The sequence below is a fragment of the Epinephelus moara genome, chromosome 11 (genome assembly GCF_006386435.1).
Source record: "Epinephelus moara isolate mb chromosome 11, YSFRI_EMoa_1.0, whole genome shotgun sequence".
In the NCBI taxonomy this organism is placed as follows: Eukaryota; Metazoa; Chordata; class Actinopteri; order Perciformes; family Serranidae; genus Epinephelus; species Epinephelus moara.
The window spans coordinates 27900314-27920296 of NC_065516.1; the positions used below are offsets into that span (position 1 = coordinate 27900314).

Sequence of the window (19983 nt, forward strand, 5' to 3'; positions counted from 1 at the left end):
CATTTTTGAGGCTTGTCTGCAGACTGTGAAGCAGTTTTCTGTCTTTACTTCCAGGCCTAAAAACACTGAGTCCAGGCAGGCTGGGGTTGCACAGTGACGCTATATTAAAATGTTTTGGTTGAAGTGTGTCAAACAAGATGTGATAGAGGTCAGAATGAAAGGAGGGTGTGTTTGAATTCACAGACACACACTCAGACACACACACATGCACACAACAAGACCATGTGTCTTCAAATCCATCCAAGGGTTCAATAGATGGCTCTTTACTTGAGAAGCCGATAATCATGTGGCCCCGTGTTCCGATATCTCACCACCACCCTTGTGTGTTGTTAAGTTTCCTTTTTTTTTCGTTCTTGTCATATTTCATGATGGTTATTAGAAAATTGATGGGTAAAGCTGTTTTTGCACATCCCTGTCTGGCCGACGCCAGGCACAGAGGTATTGGATTTTTACGCCTGTTCAATGAAGGGTAATGTTGCCTTCATCCGGAGGAGTGTGTGTGTTAGTGGAGAGGGGGGCGCGGGGAGGATGGAGGGCAGGTTATTCATAAAGAAATATTGTGTTTAAGGTTGTGCTCGATACAGTTTTATGTGGTGAGATGCAGCTGTGTCATCAACAGAGAGTGCAGGGGGCTGGGACAGACTGCACAACACACTGTGGTGACCTCTAGTAGAAATGGAAGTACTCAGAGGCTTTAAAGAAGACAACAATGTATTATAAGTCCTGCATTCACCATTTTATATGAGTGATAGTACAGAAGTGTTAACAGGGTATTACTGATTCATATGCTGGGCAATATAATGATCTGTACCGTGTAGCAATGTGCCAGTAGTCAGAGGTTTTGAAAGATGGTTTACACTGAAGTATTTATGCAATTAATATTTCCAGTTTTATTAGACCGTTGCAAGCAATGGTGCAAATGACTCAGTAGGACTGGTAATACTATATTATGTCTATATGTCTATGTTTTGTCTTAGCAAGATTTATAGAAAATGCATTGCAACTAAGACGGAAAACACTGTATCCAACATAATACAATTTTTGGTATGGAGATTGTATGTTTTCTTTTTGAATTTTTGGAATATAATGACTGGGCTTGTGGCCATGCTGGTTGCTGTTGCTGTCTAGTGTCTTGGAAGAGCATAGAGCTGGGCAGCGTGAGGCGCAGGACACTCAAATAAACACATCAATCAGTCTACAAATATTAGTTTAGTTAGCAATTGGTACTCATGTGATGAAGTCCCTTGATCAGTCAGTGTCAGTGACAAACAACCCGATCAGACCTATGTACCTATATATGGTTTCTTGATATAATCTCAGTTAAAAGATTAAATACCTTATGATAAGTTTAACTATCATGGTACTAGTGAAAGAATATTTTACCCAAGTTGAAGCTCATTTGACATCTAATAATTTTACATATTATACGTTTTGACTGTCAAATCTAATCTACAAAGTAACCGGTAATGGAAGATGTAAAATAAATGTCATGGTGGGGTAAAAAGTATGTCATTTGCCCTTGAAATGTAAGCTGAGCGGAAGTGTAAAGTATCATGAAATAGAAATTCTTAAGTAAAGTACAAGTACATTAAAATTGTGATTAAGTACGTTACGTGAGTGAATGTATTTTCAGGGGTCTACAGATGCAACCAAGTTAAAGTTAAGACTTTTAAAGACCATTTTAATGCCAACTTACTGTATATGAAATTTAAGACCAAACCTGCCGACAGACAGACAGTGTTTCCCTCAGCTCTGTAACCTTTGATTAAACATGGCAACCATTCATGTCCTGTTTATCGAGAGCGGCCTGAAGTGTTTGCATGTTGTTTGTGTTAAAATCTGAAAATCTACAAATAAAATATTTTTTAAAAATGAGCAGTAAGGAAAAATGACAACAATTGAGTGAATTTACGTTTAAGACAAAATCTAATCGCTGTCATAAATGCGATTTATTATTGCAATTCTTCGGTTGGTCTGATGATTGTAAACAGTCACTAGATCTGTCAGGCTGGAGAAATTTTAACAGCATTCTGACCGAAAATATTTAAGACCCATCAAATCTGAATTTAAGACAATTTAAGACTTTAAGGCCTTATATTAAGAACTTAATTTAAGACATTTTAATACTTTTTAAGGACCTGTAGACACCCTGTATTGAGTCAAATTCATCACATGGTGACTTTTGACTACAAACGTCTTATATGCGATAATAATGTAAAATAATATTGCAGTATTATTGATTTAAAGTTTAAGTCATAAATATTATATTGCATGAAACACATTTCAGAGAAGACTTTTCAGTCTTGTGTAGATTCAGAGTTCACATTTTTTGGACAGAGTGACACCTGCAAAGAGCCGAGGAAGCAAATGAAAGAGATGTGTTTTCTTAGCGATCACTTTAGAAGGTGAATCAAGATGGTGTCTTCAGAGCTGCTATCCTGACTTCTTTTATAAACCGTCCGACTATGCAAAGCATCCGAACTTCTCTTGGGAAGTGAGACACTTAGCGAGAGCCGGGACAAATACAGGGTTCACATTGCAATATAGAATGCCTCCGAAGGACTGAATCAGGTCAGTCTCAGCACCTTTATGCACCTGCTGCATTTGGACTTTGTGTCAAAGCTTTATCACGCTTCTTTCAGCCTGCCACTAACCCTCCGCTCCAATCTGCTGCCTGCAGACCTCTGCCGCTTATCCAATCGTGCACGGTGTCCTAAACCCATAACCCAACTCACCCACATTGAAATATCATATTAAGTTATAAAACAATACCTGAGAAGAATTACATAGTGGCATAATCCAAAAAGTGCATGATTGAAAAAGGATTAACAGCGAGGAGGGGGTGGGGAGAATGTGGCCACACAGTTTGCTGGATTTGTACTTTGCTCATAGGCTGGGAGCCGTCTGCCTCGGGCTGATTGTGAATCGGGGCCATCCCGTTCAGATTTACGTGCCCCTGCGAGCGATTTGGGATTTACTTTCTTAACAGACGCCGTCCAGATCTGTCCTTGTTGTACGGTGTGTGTCCGTCCATGAAGTCACGCCTCAGTGCTTTCAGCTGGATGCATTTGTGATAGGCAGCGTGTTTTTTTCCCGGCTGAGATTTGCAGCTCAGGGCAAGAATAAACACTGTTTCTCATTTAAATAAGTGTACTGTTTTATTACTGTTGAGAAAAATATAGGAACATACAGTGGGGCAGTTATTTTGGGGTTTAACAGCAGGCACAAGGGTCAGTTCCTGTTGCTAATGATAATGATGACAAATGGTCTGGCCTGCTGGGCCCCAGAGAAATGAAGTCCACCTCTCTGGGGACTGGCCACCAAATTAGCTTTTGTCAATACCATGTTCCCAAATTGTCCTCACAGGATATGCTGACAGAAATATTGGTTACTGTAAGCGACTGTGGGAATTGAATCCTATTGGCTCATTGGTGGTGTCATTAGCATACAAAGATGAATGAGTGGCCATGATTAGACACTGTGCGCCACCGGAGTCCAGTCAGGTTTCAGCAGCGATCGAAAAACGAGCTCTGTAGACACACGTTTAATGATTTCCCCCCAGATTTTATATGAAGAGTGAAGTTTGGGATTTAAACTGTGTGACCCGTGGACAGTTTTCATATGCATGTTAATCTGGTCACTAAAAACACTAACAGGAACAAATTGCTGCGGGAATTTAAATGGGCTTCCAACACTACTGACAATTATCTCAGACTAAATTACATTATGGAGATTTACATTTTTCCTATTTTAGTTCCAGGATACATAATTCATAACTTTTTGTCACAGAGGGCACTATTTGATTTTAGCAAGGTGACAGCAAGGTATTGAATGTGGAGGTGAGAGACCCTGAGATCCATCACCTTGGAGTGCTATTGATGTTACAATGTGTGAAGTGGTTTATATATTTCCATTTTTGTGTTATGGTAAAAAGCCCAGTATTGTACTTTATTTCCCCCTAAAGTCAGGCTGTCATTGTGTTGCAGTGGCTTCACTACTGTTATTTTTAAATGGAGTGCCGTTAAGACAGAGATCAAACCAAATATTCTAATTTCCAGGGCAGTACAGTGGGAGCCTTGTAAAACGAGCTGAATGGCTGTGGTGGACACAGATGTGAGGAGCTGTACACCGTGTTCCCATCTTTCCACAGGCTGACATCTCAAGGACAAACCCATATCACCACCGTCACATAAAAAAAACACATAAGTGCAAGTTGTGTATTTCTTTGACTTGTGACTTGAGGTTTACATTGTCGCTCACGTCTCAGGTGACTTACTTGAAATGACTCCTGTGACCACTGTAGACTATTACAACCCTGTTAGCAATCCTCAAATGCAACAGAAAGCGGTGCTCGCCTCTTCAGTCCCGCTCTGCTCTCATGAATGCACCTGGCCAGTGTCCAGAGATGTTGGATACTGTGTACTGCTGTGCTTTGCTTTTTATTACTGCTGTGGTTATACTGTACACCATTGTGTTTGTATGCTCAATGGTTGGCTGTTGTATAAGAATCTCTCATGGGCTGGTTCCTTCTCACCTGTGTACATAATATGTAAAAATAAAACTCTGATTGTTCTGCAGATATTAGTTTTCTGTGTTAAGATGGAGTTTGGCAAAAAAATCTTTTAAAGTACATTTAGTCCAGTCAGTCTGACTCAGAAATGGACGCAGAAAAACTGCATCATAGATTAAAAGTATCCACCTTGTTCCTAGCCCCCATGATACCTTGCGTGAATTATGGGTGCAACCTCCGGCGTTGAACCGAAACCGACAATTTCCAATGCTAACAGTTTGTTCACAGTACTCTATTCTTCTTTCCAAGAGCAATTGGGAAATTAAAGGTGGAACACACCACCTGTTACAGCTCAAACAGGATTATGTGATCATACCTCTGACATCTCTGACAGCCACCTCAAAGCAAACGAGCACGCTAGCAATTAGCTCGCCTTGCTTCGTTAAAATATTGTTAACTTTACTGGTTTTACTGTTAACTTTACTGGTTTTACTGTTAACTTTACTGGTTTTATTTCTCATATCAATGGTATCTTTGGCAACAGGAACAATCCTTTTTTGTTCTGGTTACATGTTCAACACACAGTTGCTGAAGATAAAAATTTAGCTTAGACTGGCTGTTAGTCATTACAGACAAGGACAGTGCAACAGGTACCAGAGCTCTGCAGAGACATTTCAGAAAATGCTAAGTTAACATTAGTTAAATATTTGTTAAAAAATAAATCAGCCACTGGGATTAACCACAGACAGTCCATGGGACTAACTGGTTTACTGCTACTTCCGCTATCTCACTGGAAGTTGCGCCCATAATCATCTCTACAGTAGCGCCCTCAGGAATAAGGTGGATACCTTCATGGATTTCATGGCACAATGGTTTTTCAAGGTCAAAAGCAAATCATCATTTTACAGTTACATGGTCTGGGTGAAATTATGTTAATATTGGAGGGTCTATGCCCATCGATACAACGTATCTGGTTTCCTTTCCTAAGTTTTGGGGGTCAGTCTTTTCAATACAACACTTTAAAAGGATATTCTGACGTATTATACCTGTATTTGGGGTACTGCTACCCAACAACCAATTTTTTGCCAAATTTTCCCCTTAAAGTTTGGCCGTAAGATTTCATATCTAACGTCACCATTCGTTGCAAGTTTGAGTTATGTAAATGATAATATACTTTATAACCTAATTTTACAGACTGTCTGGATTCAAAAAAAGGTCATTCTAGGGTAAAGGGTCACCCTAATTGCACATACACATTCAGGACAGGTCATATCTGATGGTTATATGTGAAAAAACATCCTAAAAAATCAATGTTTAGATATGAATTACATAAAAATATCATGTCCAGAAGCAGAGATGTGCACTTCTTTGTGTGATGCTGTGATAGAATGCCCCCAGATTTCAAGCCTTGATCCACTAAGTATATAATGTTTTACTTTTAATATGTTTTTTGGATGTCCCAAGAGATCAGAAATAAACTTTAATGATTACTATTGTAATTTTCCCTGGGTCAAACCACAGATTGACTGGACTGATTGCCCTTTTCTCCTGGACAATGTACAGAAGGAATTAAAACAGTCGGAGCTGTTTACTTCTGGTGAGTCCAAGTCAGTTTTAAAGGATCTGACAGAAGCACTCCTGGTTACTGTGTTTGGACTTTCATACCTATTTATGTGTCTTAATTACATCTATACTCTTTTGTAGCATGTGACAGTTGTTTTAGCCTGTTTATGTTGTGTATGGATTTATTGTTGTAATATGTTTTAATACCGCCCTCTTGGTCAGGTCTCTCTTGAAAAAGAAAGTTTAAATTCAATAAGACTTTTAACTGGCTCCTAAGGGGAAACAAATCTGTTGTGTGCCTCTGCCAACCACTCAAGTTGCAGTTTACATCCATGTCTGTCAAGATTCACATTATATAAATAGTGAAGAAGGTGGACGCTTTGCACACATCTTCAACCTGGCAGCACAGGCGATTTATACAATCAGCACAGTTTCAGGGTGGGCACTCAAGATTAGAGTCACCAATTCAATATCCGACCAACTGTCTCCCCTTCTGTTCCTGAGTTATTGTGTTGAGTAATGGCCAGAAGTGTTTTTGCAAAACATTATGATGTCACAGTAAAGCTGACCTTTGACCTTTTGGATATAAAATGTCATCACTTAATCACTTTATTCTATCAGACATTTGTGTGAAATTGTGTCATAATTAATGTATGAACTCTTGAGTTATGGCCAAAAAGATGTTTTGTGAGGTCACAGTGACCTTGAGCTTTGACCACCAAATTCAAATTATTTCATCCTTGTGTCCAAGGGACAATGGGACAGACAGACAAATGTACATACGGACAACCCAAAAAAAGTTGATGTTGCTGGTGCGGAGGCATAAAAAATACTTATTTCATTTACTGAGATTAAAAAGAATCTAAATTCTAAGACAGGACAATGAGGAGGCACAGATTAGGGTAAAGGACTCTCTATTGTCAGAGCTGAGTAATCTTCATCATCAGCATAGTTGGTATGTCCATTCAAATGGAGACAAAGGGATGGCAGATCAAAAAGATTGTGATCGTGGACCACCACTGGATTTGAGCAGGAAGGGAAACAGTCTGTTAAAGACATACATAAGAAACTATGATTCTGTCATCTACTGTAAAACATCAGTTAAAATGCCTAACTTTACAGCAGTAATAAACATGTTCACAGCCTGGTACAAAAAACGGTTTTGGTCTCTTTGGCTAATTTCAACATTCATGACAACTGTACAGGGGTGAACAGATTTTTTTATTTGTGTCATGCACACTTACATGTGCCCAATCCTCATGGGTTTACAGGACATCATTACAATTATGCTGCTGTAGCAATCCAAAATACATGTTATTTCACTGCTCAGTCCAGAGACAGAATATTCTGCGTTCTAACAAAAAAGGTTCCCGTCCGAAACAAAACTCTTATTTTATGATCCTTCAACCAAAAGAAATCAACATAGAAAGAGATAATTTCGCTGAATAGTACATTCCTTATGTCTTTATATACAGGACAGTAAAAAAGAAATGGACCTCATTCTCAACTTCACCTATATTATACAACAAACAAATTCTGTCCTCCTCTGGGGTGGCGTTAAACCTTCCAGTCTCGAAGGCTACTGGTAACGTTCCTGAACACACACTGTGTGGAACCTTACACCCCACGTAAGGTTCCACACTGTAGCTGTTCTTTATAAGACAATAAGTCGTAGTTTTGGTTTATACCATATGTCAGCAGACTATTTTTCTGTAAACATGTGAAACATCTCACTTCTAATCTCCTGAATATCACAGGTTAACTTGTTCTGAAAAATAAATGACAAATTGTTCGAATGAAACAATGATTTCAGCTCGTTAGCCCAGGGATGACAGTGGGAGATGTCCCAATTAAAAATCATTTTAGTAAGCTAACTGATTTAAGTTTAAATGCTTAAAGTTGTGCATTTTTAAGGGCGGGGCCACTTGAGAAACAGGCTGTCTGTGAGGCGTCGCCACAATTTATGAGTCAGATCCACCCCTCGCTCCTCAACAGCTCTACGTTCTCATTCAGTCACTTGCAGCTCGGAAAAAACAAGATGGCAACAACTTAAGTACCAATTTCAAGGCTTCAAAACAGCAGTCCAAAACCCAATGGGTGACGTCCATTATTTTATACAGTCTATGCCTCATAATGGATGTTCCAATAAGACCTCAGGCATAAATTTAGCCAAATCAACACTGGAAAAGCTGAAAACGAAATCTAAAATCAAGAATGGGAGAAAATTCAAAAGTGCTAGGTGGACACACTCTGTTTAAAGTGAAGCTCCAAATATGACCAGAATATAAGAAGCTTTAATCACAAGTGCTATGTCACTTACTTCCCTAGAATGCATTACGCCAGGGCCACACTGACTGCGAAGCGCAGCGCACTGAAATTCTCGCACGAGCCGGAGCACCTCCGTTCACATCAGACACGCATTTCTCCGCGCCGGTCGACAAGCGATTCTGCTCCCAGCTGTTGTTTTTCCATCATGGGTAACTGCCCGGCTTGACACATTCGCTCGCGTCTCGCGCAGAAAATAGACCAGACGCCGAAATGATCGCTGCAGGGCCGGCGGCGGAGCTGCGCGGCGCGGCCGGTGTGGATGACACAATCAGTTAACATGGGCGCCAAAAGGAAACTGGCTTCACTTCTTGGCGCTTTGAGGCTATTCGCGGCGCTTCCGCGGGCGGTGTGGCCTTGGCGTTACTTTATCCCCACCTATTAATCATGACATTTATGGTCCAGAAGTTAAAACACAGGCTCTAAAGACAACTGCATATATTGTGACTCCAGTTCACTGAGTCCTGGACCGTGCTGTCTCTTAGTCTCACCCACACGTCCTGCATTGAACAATGAGTCTTGAAATCAGTTAGATTAAGCACATTGTCTATTGATTGGCTCCTAAATTGCTGCGCGATACAAGACAAATAATCCCATTTCAAGTTTCAACACTTGTTTCTAATGGTTTCCAAACCATTTCAGGCAGGAATGGATCACAATTAGTTTAGCATTTAGCAGCCAGGAGTGGCCATGCATGCATGAGCCTGATTCTGTGCGGCTTAACAGTGGCTGCCTGCACTGCATTTGACATTTCCATTCTCCGGTCCCTTTCCTTTGTGCTGTCTGCGAGGCTTTTTTTTTTTTTTTTTTTTTTTTTAGGCACCTGTAGAAGGAGACATTCAGTCACTGTACGTGCACATCAGGTCAGCTGCAAGTGTAGAATTTAATATGAATGAAAAGCACAGGACTTTATTTCTGTCTCTCCCCGACACAAAAGTGCTACTCAGGCAACAGAGACACTGAAAGGACCACCTCACACTGTACGGCCCTTTCTCAGCAGAGCAATGACCCAAGGAAAAAATCCTCTTTGACATTTGACAACAAAGATGTGACCTTGGTCAGACATGGTCACAACCAGGGCTTTAAGTCGCTCTGACTGCTTGACTTTTGAAAGAAAGAGTGTATATGAGTTACAGACTGTAAAACGGCTGTGACTACAACATCTCTCAGACATAAACTGTGAGGCTCAGTCTATTGGTCTGATATAAATGGCAAACAGTGGGTTATTCCCCATGTGGAAATATCTGTCTTTCTTTCCAAAAAGCATGCATCTTACACCATGCTAAGATTCGAAATCTGACGTTCAAGAGACATCCTAACACACTGTTTTCAATGTCTGTATGTGCCTTCATGGACGATCAACACTACTTGTTAGTCAAGACAGAAGTGGCTCCAAAGGCTAAAGTGATGATTGTTAGTTACATAAGAAGCAATTCGTCATTAAATGCCTAGTTTATGAGCTCCCCATGGTGCCTCCTGGACACTATAACTGAACGACACCACAGAAACGGTTGTTTCCAGTGTGACAGGAGACTTTACGGAGGACCGTCTTCATCTTGACAAGCTACCACTGTTTGTGTTTTCTAACTGTATGCTGATCACATGCATCAAGAGTTTGATGGCTGTACTGTTTATTGTTTGCAGTTGCAGCTGCTGTCACTTATATAACTGAATCTCCTGTCTCAAGTGAAATAGCATGCAAAGCCTATAGAGTTTATCTTCTATGATCAGTCATCAGTGTTGAGGTAGCGACGACATCAAGTCTTTGCTTTGGTTCACGTTTTGATTTGGAACTAATGTCTCACACAAACATCACCGTCACACTGCAGCACAGTGCCAGAAGGAAAAGCTGGCATTGTACATTTCTGTAAACTACAAGTATGTTACATTTGTATGTTTTATACCTATCACATCAACGTTTCCAAAGTGGCGTAGTTCTGATTACATCCACATTTTCTACATTCTACATTTTCACCGTCACATCGTGGCATTTCCGAGTGACATTTAACCCCACCAAATGTGGGTGTTTAAAGTGAAAAACGATCTTTTCCTGACCATAACCAAGTGGTTTTGCTGCCTACACCTAACCACACTTTCACCACAGCATTGTTTAGAAATGTAAAGCTTTAACAGATCTGCTACAAAATAAAAAGCAAATGTAACTGTTTGCAGAAACGTTTTTCTAACAACTGGGTTGCGAGACAACTGCCACGCTGCAGACCTTTGTTTGAGACCAACAAACAACAAAAGCAGTTGATTACCTTCGACACATTTTTTTAGATACCTCGAAATAAGAAATTATATTAAGACTAACTTGCAAAATCGGACTGGATGTAGTAGAACATCCTGGTATTTTTGGCATACTGCATCTGACAAACTATGTATTGGGACATACTAAATCTTTTTCTGGCATACTATATGGTGTGGTAGTTTGGTTAGTGGAACACACAGCAAAAGATTTTTTAAGCAAAAACATAATCAGATATCATCGTCAGATATTCTGCCTGGGCCTGATAATAACGTAAAAATGTTACATATCTGCAGAAATATATAATGCCAACATTTACTCTGGTGACTCTGGTTGTACACTCAAAGTGCCAAATCTTCTACGTTAAGAAAAAATATAAGTGTCAAGAGAAACATTGGAGACAGTTTCAGGATTTAAACTTCAGATTGTTCACGGAGGCACTGATTTGGGGTTGGACAACTTTAGCTGCCTTTTCCCGATTCACTGTGACCATAACTAACAGCCAGCTTGTTTAATGTCATTCTAAAAAGCCAGTGAGCAGTGTGTGTATTCTATCTGCTTTCTGCTGATTCACACACAATCTTTGGATGTGTGTGTTTTTACTCTTCATAGGCTCAAAATGTTGCAATATAGTTCATCCAAGTGGAAATCAGAGGCTAGTCGTCTGCAGCAGGAAATGCGATTCAGCCATTATTCACTCTTTCCCAAACTGACAGACAATGCCCTTGATTTGTAGACACTATAGCTTGTGATTAATTTCCAATGTGTTCATTACAGAGTGGATTCACATTTGTACTGATGACACTGAAACAAATGAAAACCATATTTCAAATGATGATGGGGTGTGAAAGATGAATTATCATCTAACGTCTTCACGAATCTATGTGTATTTATTAACTGCTGTATAATTAGAAATGCAGAGAAGGTGCTTTATGATGCTCATTTACATCTTATGGCTCCAATTCAACGCACACCGAGACAGACTTAATCAGCGCAGTCCGCACTGTCTATTTTAGTTACATAAATGTTTAATCAACACATTGTCCTTGGTTTGACCTGAGAGTAACACAATATTCCACTAAACAAAACAAAAAAAAAATAATAATGCGCCTCTAGAAATGGTGATAATGAAAAAAAATTGTATGCAGAAAATGATCATTTAGGAGTGGATTCATTATTATTATCAGCTCTGGTGTTATAAATACTGCTGAAGAGCAGTATAGTTCAGCAGGTCAATGCCAATACTCAAATGGTATATAAACGACTAATCATATTAATTCGTATACATGTAATTAGTACCCATTCCTTAACTTAACAGTTTTAACACACATTTTTCAAACATTAATTATGACTTTTACAAAATAGGAAGGAAGAAATGCAGAATAAGTTTCCACTGTGGGGTAGCTGGGCTCAGCCTTATGCAGGATTGATACTTCTGCATTGAAACAACGGTGTACCTACAGCACAGGTTTGGCGTCAATGTAGAATCTACATCTTGTGTGTGATTTATCCTGTCTTCATATGAGTAGAGGAAATCTCTGCTTGTCGCTAGGCTATTTTATACAATGTAAAATGCCATAGGCTTGTGCTAATAACGTTAGCATGTTACATTTGTTTGGAAAATGTGTTTAGTATAAGACAGTTGTTTTGTCAGTGAACCTTGTGAGTTGTAATGGAGCTAAATTTTGTAACGTTACCTTTGTTAAATGTTGCTGTTGTCCCTGGCTTCATATGAGTAGAGGAAAAGTCTGCTAGCTGCTAGGCTAATTTATACAATGCAAAATGCCATAGAATTGTGCTAATAACGTTAGCATGTTGTATCTGTAGGGAAAATGTGTCCAGATAAAGACAAGTGTTTGTCTGTGAATGCTGCGAGTTATAGTGAAGCTGATTTGTGGACTTGTGTTAAGTCGTGTTTAGTGTGTGTTCTGAATTAACTAAACTTTACAGCACTTCACAAAAACTCCACCACCGACTAGTGTTTTGGAGGTGAAACTGCAAAGGGACACAGACACACCACTGCACAAGTATAAATGCTCACAATGGTGTAGGCCGTGTACTTAGGCTACAGCGTAGGGTCTACTGCACAAGTATAAATCCCCCTTTAGAGATAGGGTGAAGAGCTCGGACATCCGGAGGGAGCTCAGAGTAGAGCCGCTGCTCCTTCGTGTTGAAAGGGGTCACTTGAGCTGGTTCGGGCATCTGATCAGGATGCCTCCTGGAAGCCTCCTGCTGGAGGTGTTCCAGACACGTCCCACTGGTAGGAGGCCCTGGGGCAGACCCAGAACACACAACAGAGACCCACAACCCCACATGCTCAAGATTCTTTCTGTAGTTAGCTACTACGTTTTCAGTCAGGACTCAGTACACATGAAACAGTCAAACCATTTATTAGAGCCTAGTTTCCATTTTTTCAATAATGCATGTAGTTGGTAAACTGTTCCAGAGTCTACACAGTCACACTCCCTGCATTACAATCTGCCAAAATCCAAACCCACCTAATGTATGCCTACTCAAAAGTAGTATACAAAGTGAATCATTGACTGATCAGTGACCAGATAACATTCTCCAATACATGCTGAGAAATTATTAAACAGTCATTAAACTATTAACTTTAATTTAAAAAAAAAAAAAGATTTATCCTGATTGTTGCAAGGGATAAAAACTTAATTGTCACAACTCAGTCACTTGGATTCAGCATGATCCTTAGTATCCCAAAGGGAAATACTCTGTTGTAAAAATAATCCAGTTAGTTGCTGTCGTGCAGAATGTTGCAGTGGAATCACAACTTTTGGATGAAGTCGGTGGTTTCTGGCACCAGATGACAGTGTGTGCTCGTTTTAAACCAAAATAATGAGCCAATTTAGTTTGTTATTAAAAACTGAAAACCAGCCAATGTAAAACACCTCCTGCCTGACTGCAGCTAGTCCAAGTCAATATATCGGCCTAATCCTCATTTGAATGCAGCATTTTGATCAGATTCCACACAATATGCATGATTACATTTATTAGAATATCAGATGCCTGCAGCATGGTGTTGAATTTATTCAACAATTTGTAAAAGCTCAGATGAAACCTGCCTCACTCTGCTTTACAGAGCTGCACACAGACACCTAAAAACTGTTCATCACCCAGGAGAGTTTTGATTCCTTGTGATGGTCGAATGTTGTTTCATCGCTTTATCACCCTGACAATATAACTGTTGAAATCTAAATGCTGGAGCTGAGATGATTAGTTGATGGACAGAAAATAAATGACAACTGTTAAAAGTGACTTCTGACTCAAAAATACCAAACGTTCCTTAAAGCAGTGGTTTTCAAACTTTTTGTGCCAAAGGCGCAGTAAAGGGCGAGCCAAAATCTCAAGGCACACCTGTATTTATATCTGTGCACAGCAGCATCTGTAACGTGTGTTATCACTCTTATCACGACATAAGACAATCAAAATGAGAAAAAATAAGACAGGTAGCTATTGTGATACTGTCTACTGAAGCTGGTAGGTTGTCTCTACTGGTACTTTGTTGTAATTTGCTCCGTACAATAAAGCAAACCATTGTCCCACTCATGGCTTTCTCCTTTTCATTTTTAGCATCCCTCACACTGGCTGCCAATCAGGACGTCTGATGTGTCACACACTTAAAATTCCCACATGCAAACTACGACAAATAGGTTCCCAGTGAAGGTTTTTAAAATCAAATTACATTTTTAAGCTTGAGTTTGCCTCTTTTTTAGGAAATGGGTGGGCATAACATACTGATACAGTCAATTAAACATTCATTCATAACTTTTTGTATAGGCCCAATTGTTCTAGCTTCTAAACTATAAGGATTTGCTGTTTTTCCTTTGTAAGCATCCAGCATTAAGCAAATAGGCTACAGTTAGTACTGCTATTAGTAATAGTAAATCAACAATAATTGGGGTTTGGACTGTTGGTTGGTCAAAATATTCTCTGTCACTTTACAGATCAAATGATTTACTGAGAAATGATTTGTTAGTTACAGCCCTATAGTAATGTGTTTATATAAAGTAAGTCATAAATGCTGTAAACTGATTATACAGTATGCAATACAAAAATATTAGCATTGGCTGTTGTAAACATGTTATTATGATTGAGTGAGGTTAATAAAATGCATAAATAAGGCGATAAGGATATGCATTTTAACTCCTACAGTTAAGGTGTCAAATTGTTTATTAGGTGTGAAGACAAGCGTAAAAACAACATAAACATCTCCAAACTAAAACATGTACTGTACTGGACCAAGCTGGTCCAACCACAGGTCCAGATTCTTTCTTAGCTCACCAGTTGGGAGTCACTGCTGTAAACAACACACACAGTGGTGTGTTTGTGTCTACTCGAGAGATGTACTAATATTTTTTAAGATTTAGTCTGGAGATGTGAGTCTAAATGTAACTGTGCATGTACAGATGTCAGCTGCAGGCCTATTCAACTGAGACCTGGTGTAACATTGAAGTTATTCAGTCACTGCCTCACTTTGTTTCTAAACTCACAGTGAGCAGGTTTAGTGACAGATAGTAATGTATATTTAGGCATCTGAGTGTGTCGCCTGGTGAATAAACTGTAACACTAAATGTAGATGAATTAAGACTGAGCTTCACTGCTCCAGTCAGGGATGGAGAAAGTCTTAGATTGTCTCTTGTGCTCTCCTATCGTGTAGTCCACATGGATACATATATGTCTGGCGCTTTCCTCTGAGGGGAACATGCTGATCTCTCCGGTCACCACCGTGTCTTGCACCACATCCACCGGAGAGTCCAGGTACAGGACCGCCTGCTTCCAGTGCGTCTCCGGTTTGAACGGGGACGTGGAGAGCACGAGCGCCTGCGGTTTGTCCGGGCAGGGGAAAGTCACCGTGAAGTACACACAGAAAGCGTTCACTGCCGCCGAGCCGAAAGACTCGCACCTGAACCTGCCCTTCACCGACCGCAGCTCCTCCACGGTGACGGAGTACAGGTCGAGCTCGGCGAAGCGTGCCGGGTGGGAGAGCACGTCCTCCACGGTCACAGAGTTCACAGTGATGTCGGAGTTCATGATGCACCTCCTGGCGAAGTCGGACATGCAGGACATGTCCACGCCGTACTGGTCCTTCACAGTGTACCAGAAGTGTAAGCGGTCCTCCACCACCGGGTCGCTGATGGGCGCGATGTACAGCTCGGCTTTGCTGGGCAGGATGACGCCGCCCGGCTTCAGCCACTTGTCGCGCGCGTAGAGAACCGAGTTGAGCATGGACTCGTGCAGGAGGGCATAACCCATCCACTCGCTCACTATAACCTCCACCATCTCCGCTAGGTCCACCGTCTCCACCGTGCCTCGAATCACCTCCACCTTGTCCTCCATGTTGTTGTGTTTAACTATCCTCACCGCCTGCTCAGCGATAGAACACGCCTCAACAGCGTACACCTTCTTAGCACCGGCTTGAACACAGAACATGCTTAAAACGCCGGTTCCTGCTCCGACGTCCAGGACAACTTTACCCCGTATGGACTCACTGTTCCTCAGTATCGCCATCCGGTACGTGTTGGTGCGGACATGGTCCGCTATCATCTCCTCATGGATGGTTACATCGGTGTAGCTGTCAAAGTACAGCCTGTCCTGCCGGGTTTTATCCAATTTTCTTTTCTTTGCGACATGAGACATCTTCTCGGCTGTGTGCTGCTACCTCACACTGTTTTGTTGCCGTACTTCCGCATTGTAAAATCTGGAACTTGTAGTTTTTCACCGCACAGAATACAAGCGACACATGTTCAAGAAGACTACAATTCCCACAACCAAGCGCGAGAGACGTAGAAGTCACGTTGCTGCGTTCACTGTCAGAGGGAAGATCAGTACACATGGGCTTCTACAGGCCAGAGCATGGATGTATGAGGAGAATTGACCTTTTACTAAGACCCGCCCCTTTATGATGGTCCTTTGTGAAGCATGGGGGCCACACTGTAACTAACTGCACTCCCTGAAGAAATATTATCCTATTTTTGGAGAAATGAAAGAGTGATTCCAGAGAGAAGCAGACAGAGGGGTCTACAGTCTGTGTTTGAAGGATATATCCAGGATGTCAAACTGACTCAGCAGCAACAACAGGTTAAAAAGACAAAGATAGTTAGAAGCTAAAGCCGAACTATAGGCTACAGATCACAGTGTAAAAGTGAACCACCACATCACTGCTGATCGCCACACAAGACAATGAATATAAAGGGAAACTTTGCTGATATTGAACCAGCTGTGTGGCATCACAGTGTGTGCAGATGAAAGTCGAACACTGTGAAGTTTCCCTGCTTCTCTTCACTGGTTCCTGTACAGCAGGGTCGGTCTTTGTTTCACTGTTATAACCATTAAAAAGCAAAAGCAGCATGTGTATACATTCAGTAGGCTATATCTTCAGTAGCTAGCTAGCTAACCCTACACTTTTCAGGGTCTGATTTTGGTTTTGGAACAGGGAAGAAACGTATATCTTTTTCCAACCTCTCCAGGTAACAAGTATCATTAATACACGACGTGCCCCAGGCACATCATTTAGCTCCAAATCCACAAAACCAGCCTGAAAATGAAGGAAGTCTGAAACGAGTCAATGGAGCACAGCTGTGTTGTTGTCGGACCCTGGTCTGAGCCGGCCTGGTGCTACGTTATGATTGGCCAGTCAGTGTCCTGGGGCGGGACTTAGCGAAGGATCAATTAGGGCTAGAATAGCAAGTAATGATTGTAACTTTCTCTAGCTTTCCACATCAGTCTAACATGTGGCACTTACTTAATTAGGCGTTTCTGGATGAAAGCCACTTGTCATGATCAATTTCGCATACACCAATACCCACCGTAGTGTTGCCTATATATTTTTTTTTAGAATAACAGGGCTACGTTGACGACATAAACTCGACATTGAAAAAGTCCCTCTATTATAAGCCTTTATTAATTAATCTATTGTTATATTATTTTGACGAGATTACAGTTAATTATTGGAAAAAATATCGCAGTAGTTATAGACACTATATATATTCTGTATAAATAGTTATGACTGTCCCTGAGAGGTGGAGAAAGACTGAAGGAATGGCTACACTCTAAAAAACAATCCACTGAATTAACTTAAAAAATGAATTAACAATTTGCATGCATTTTTTTTAAATAGTTCCAACTCTGGCATTATTGAGTCAGTCCTCTGAGTCTTTTATCATATGACAAACTAAATTAGTTTAGTACAACCAACATAAGCTGCTTTGGCCTTGAAAAGCTCAAGTTGAACCAACTTAATATTTAGTGGTCAAACAGTTTTATGTAGGATATTTCAATTTATTTATTTTAATTCCATTCTACTTAAAAATGTCAGGAATGTTTTTGTTTTGTTTTTTTCTACATTTTTATTGTAAATAACTACAGCTACACAAAGTTCAGGTTAACCTGAAGTGAGTGAAAATATTCACTTGAGAATTAATTGCCTCCACTTTTATGCTATTTTTAAAAATCAACTTTATATAGTTTCAGTGTCAATAATAAATTTGCTTCAGTTAAGCGTTCACTGCTGTTTGCAAAGTGAGTTAGAACTAAAAACACTCTGAAGAGTGCACAACTTATTATTAATAGTTATAATATTTGAGACAGTGATGTAATATTACTAAAAAGAAAAAGCAGACCTCTGATTAATGTGCTACAGTTTGTCAAACTTCAGGCAGCTGTTGTTTTGGCACCTTTAGCCACAGTTTGTCTCTGATCTACGCCAAAAAGACTCAAATTATTTTTCACAGTACGTTTACATTTACACTAGAGATATTAGAGATTTTTCTTCCTGGCAGACACTGAAATGTTTTTTCTCTGGCAACTTCCTGTTTTGTCAGGGTGGTTCAATAGCTATTTTAATTTGTGTATTTAATTACACATACAAGCAAATTTAGAACCAAAAACCAGATGTGTAAATGTGCACAAACGTCACACACCTTGCTGTTTATAATGACCAAGAAATTACTTGCAAGCCCACAAGTAAATGTTCTGTGCAGACAACTGGAGTCACCTAAACCTGTTCATCACCACCACCTCACACACCACATTAAAGAAGACATTTTAGTTGTAACCTGTAACTTCCATTTGGGCTCGCCAATATTCAAAATTTATTTCATGTCTATAGAACTATATATGGCAATGTTAAAATTAGAGAAGCCATTTATATTTTTCAGGCAAATTCAGATTCTTGATATCCTCTTGTCGTATTGGGTTTAACATCTGTGAGAAATCAACAGAGGCCATACATTATCTGCAGCATTTCACCCTCTATCATTAAAACAGTGTCCGATCATCTATAGTACATGTACTGTCCAGTGTCTATCTCATAACAAGCTGCACAACAAAGCATGGCCATTACCAGTTCTGAGCTCTCCCCAAAGTTATGGCAGGCAGAACACAGCTGCTTGTGGCTCAGCTCTCCTCTCTTCTCTAGACGGTCCTATGGGACCCTCTGCACTCTGTTTCAGAGATCTTTGGCAAAAGATACTGGACAAATGAGCAGGAGCTGTATCCCATTTCATAAAGATGAGAAAAAGACAGAGGGAAGCAGCAGTTTGAGGAGAAACACAGCAAGATGTTAGATATTTGTTGTTTTCAACACCAGCTTTAAAAGCAAGTAGACGGCAGAGCGTAATGCAGGAAATGTGAAATAACAGCATCGCAAAATAGGATGAAAATACTGCTGGCAAATGTGTGTGTATGAGTGGGTGTGTAGGTGGGTGTATGTGCGTGCATTCATATTTACATGCTTCTTCTAAATTTGTATCCGATGCTGCCTTTCAAGCACCGGCACTCCTGGGAGAACGTGTGCATTTAATAATTCAGCCTTTTCAAAATTATATAGAGAATAAAGCGGGGAAATAATTCTGCATCAACCGATATGTTTTCAGCCTGAGTAATGGAAACAGCAACCATCAAGGGAAAATGAGCCATACCTTTGTAGTAAACACTGACTTGATATTCAAAGCTCCAGTTTTCCCTTTTGGATATATTTGATTTATGTTAAACCAGAAACACAATAACACCCAACATTATCTAAAGATGCAGTGTAATCCTTAAGTGAGCCAAATATCAAAGCCGAACACCCACAACCGACTGGTCAAAAGCAAAATTGGACCAAGTGCAAAGGAGGAATGGGAATATACAATAGCATAGATTAGTGAACCGTGAAATACAGACAGCGGAATTCAGATTGTGAGTCTTTGCACTTGGCAAGAGGCGTCGTAGCCGGTAGACATAACAGACAGACAAGCAGCTGTTGGCCATGTTGTCCTCTCCTCCTCTCAAGCTTCAGGTAGATCTGCTGCCAGGCCCAGACGCAGCCAACACCCAGCTC

General features: G+C 40.3%; 1 protein-coding gene across 1 annotated transcript; it reads right to left on the minus strand.

The window, feature by feature from the left end:
• Positions 1-13020: 13020 nt before the first annotated feature.
• prmt6 (protein arginine methyltransferase 6) lies at positions 13021-16357 on the minus strand. Its single transcript, XM_050056973.1, has one exon. It carries the CDS (start codon positions 16299-16301, stop codon positions 15246-15248), a length of 1056 nt encoding a protein of 351 aa, XP_049912930.1. The 5' UTR covers positions 16302-16357; the 3' UTR covers positions 13021-15245.
• Between the last annotated feature and the right edge of the window lie 3626 nt (positions 16358-19983).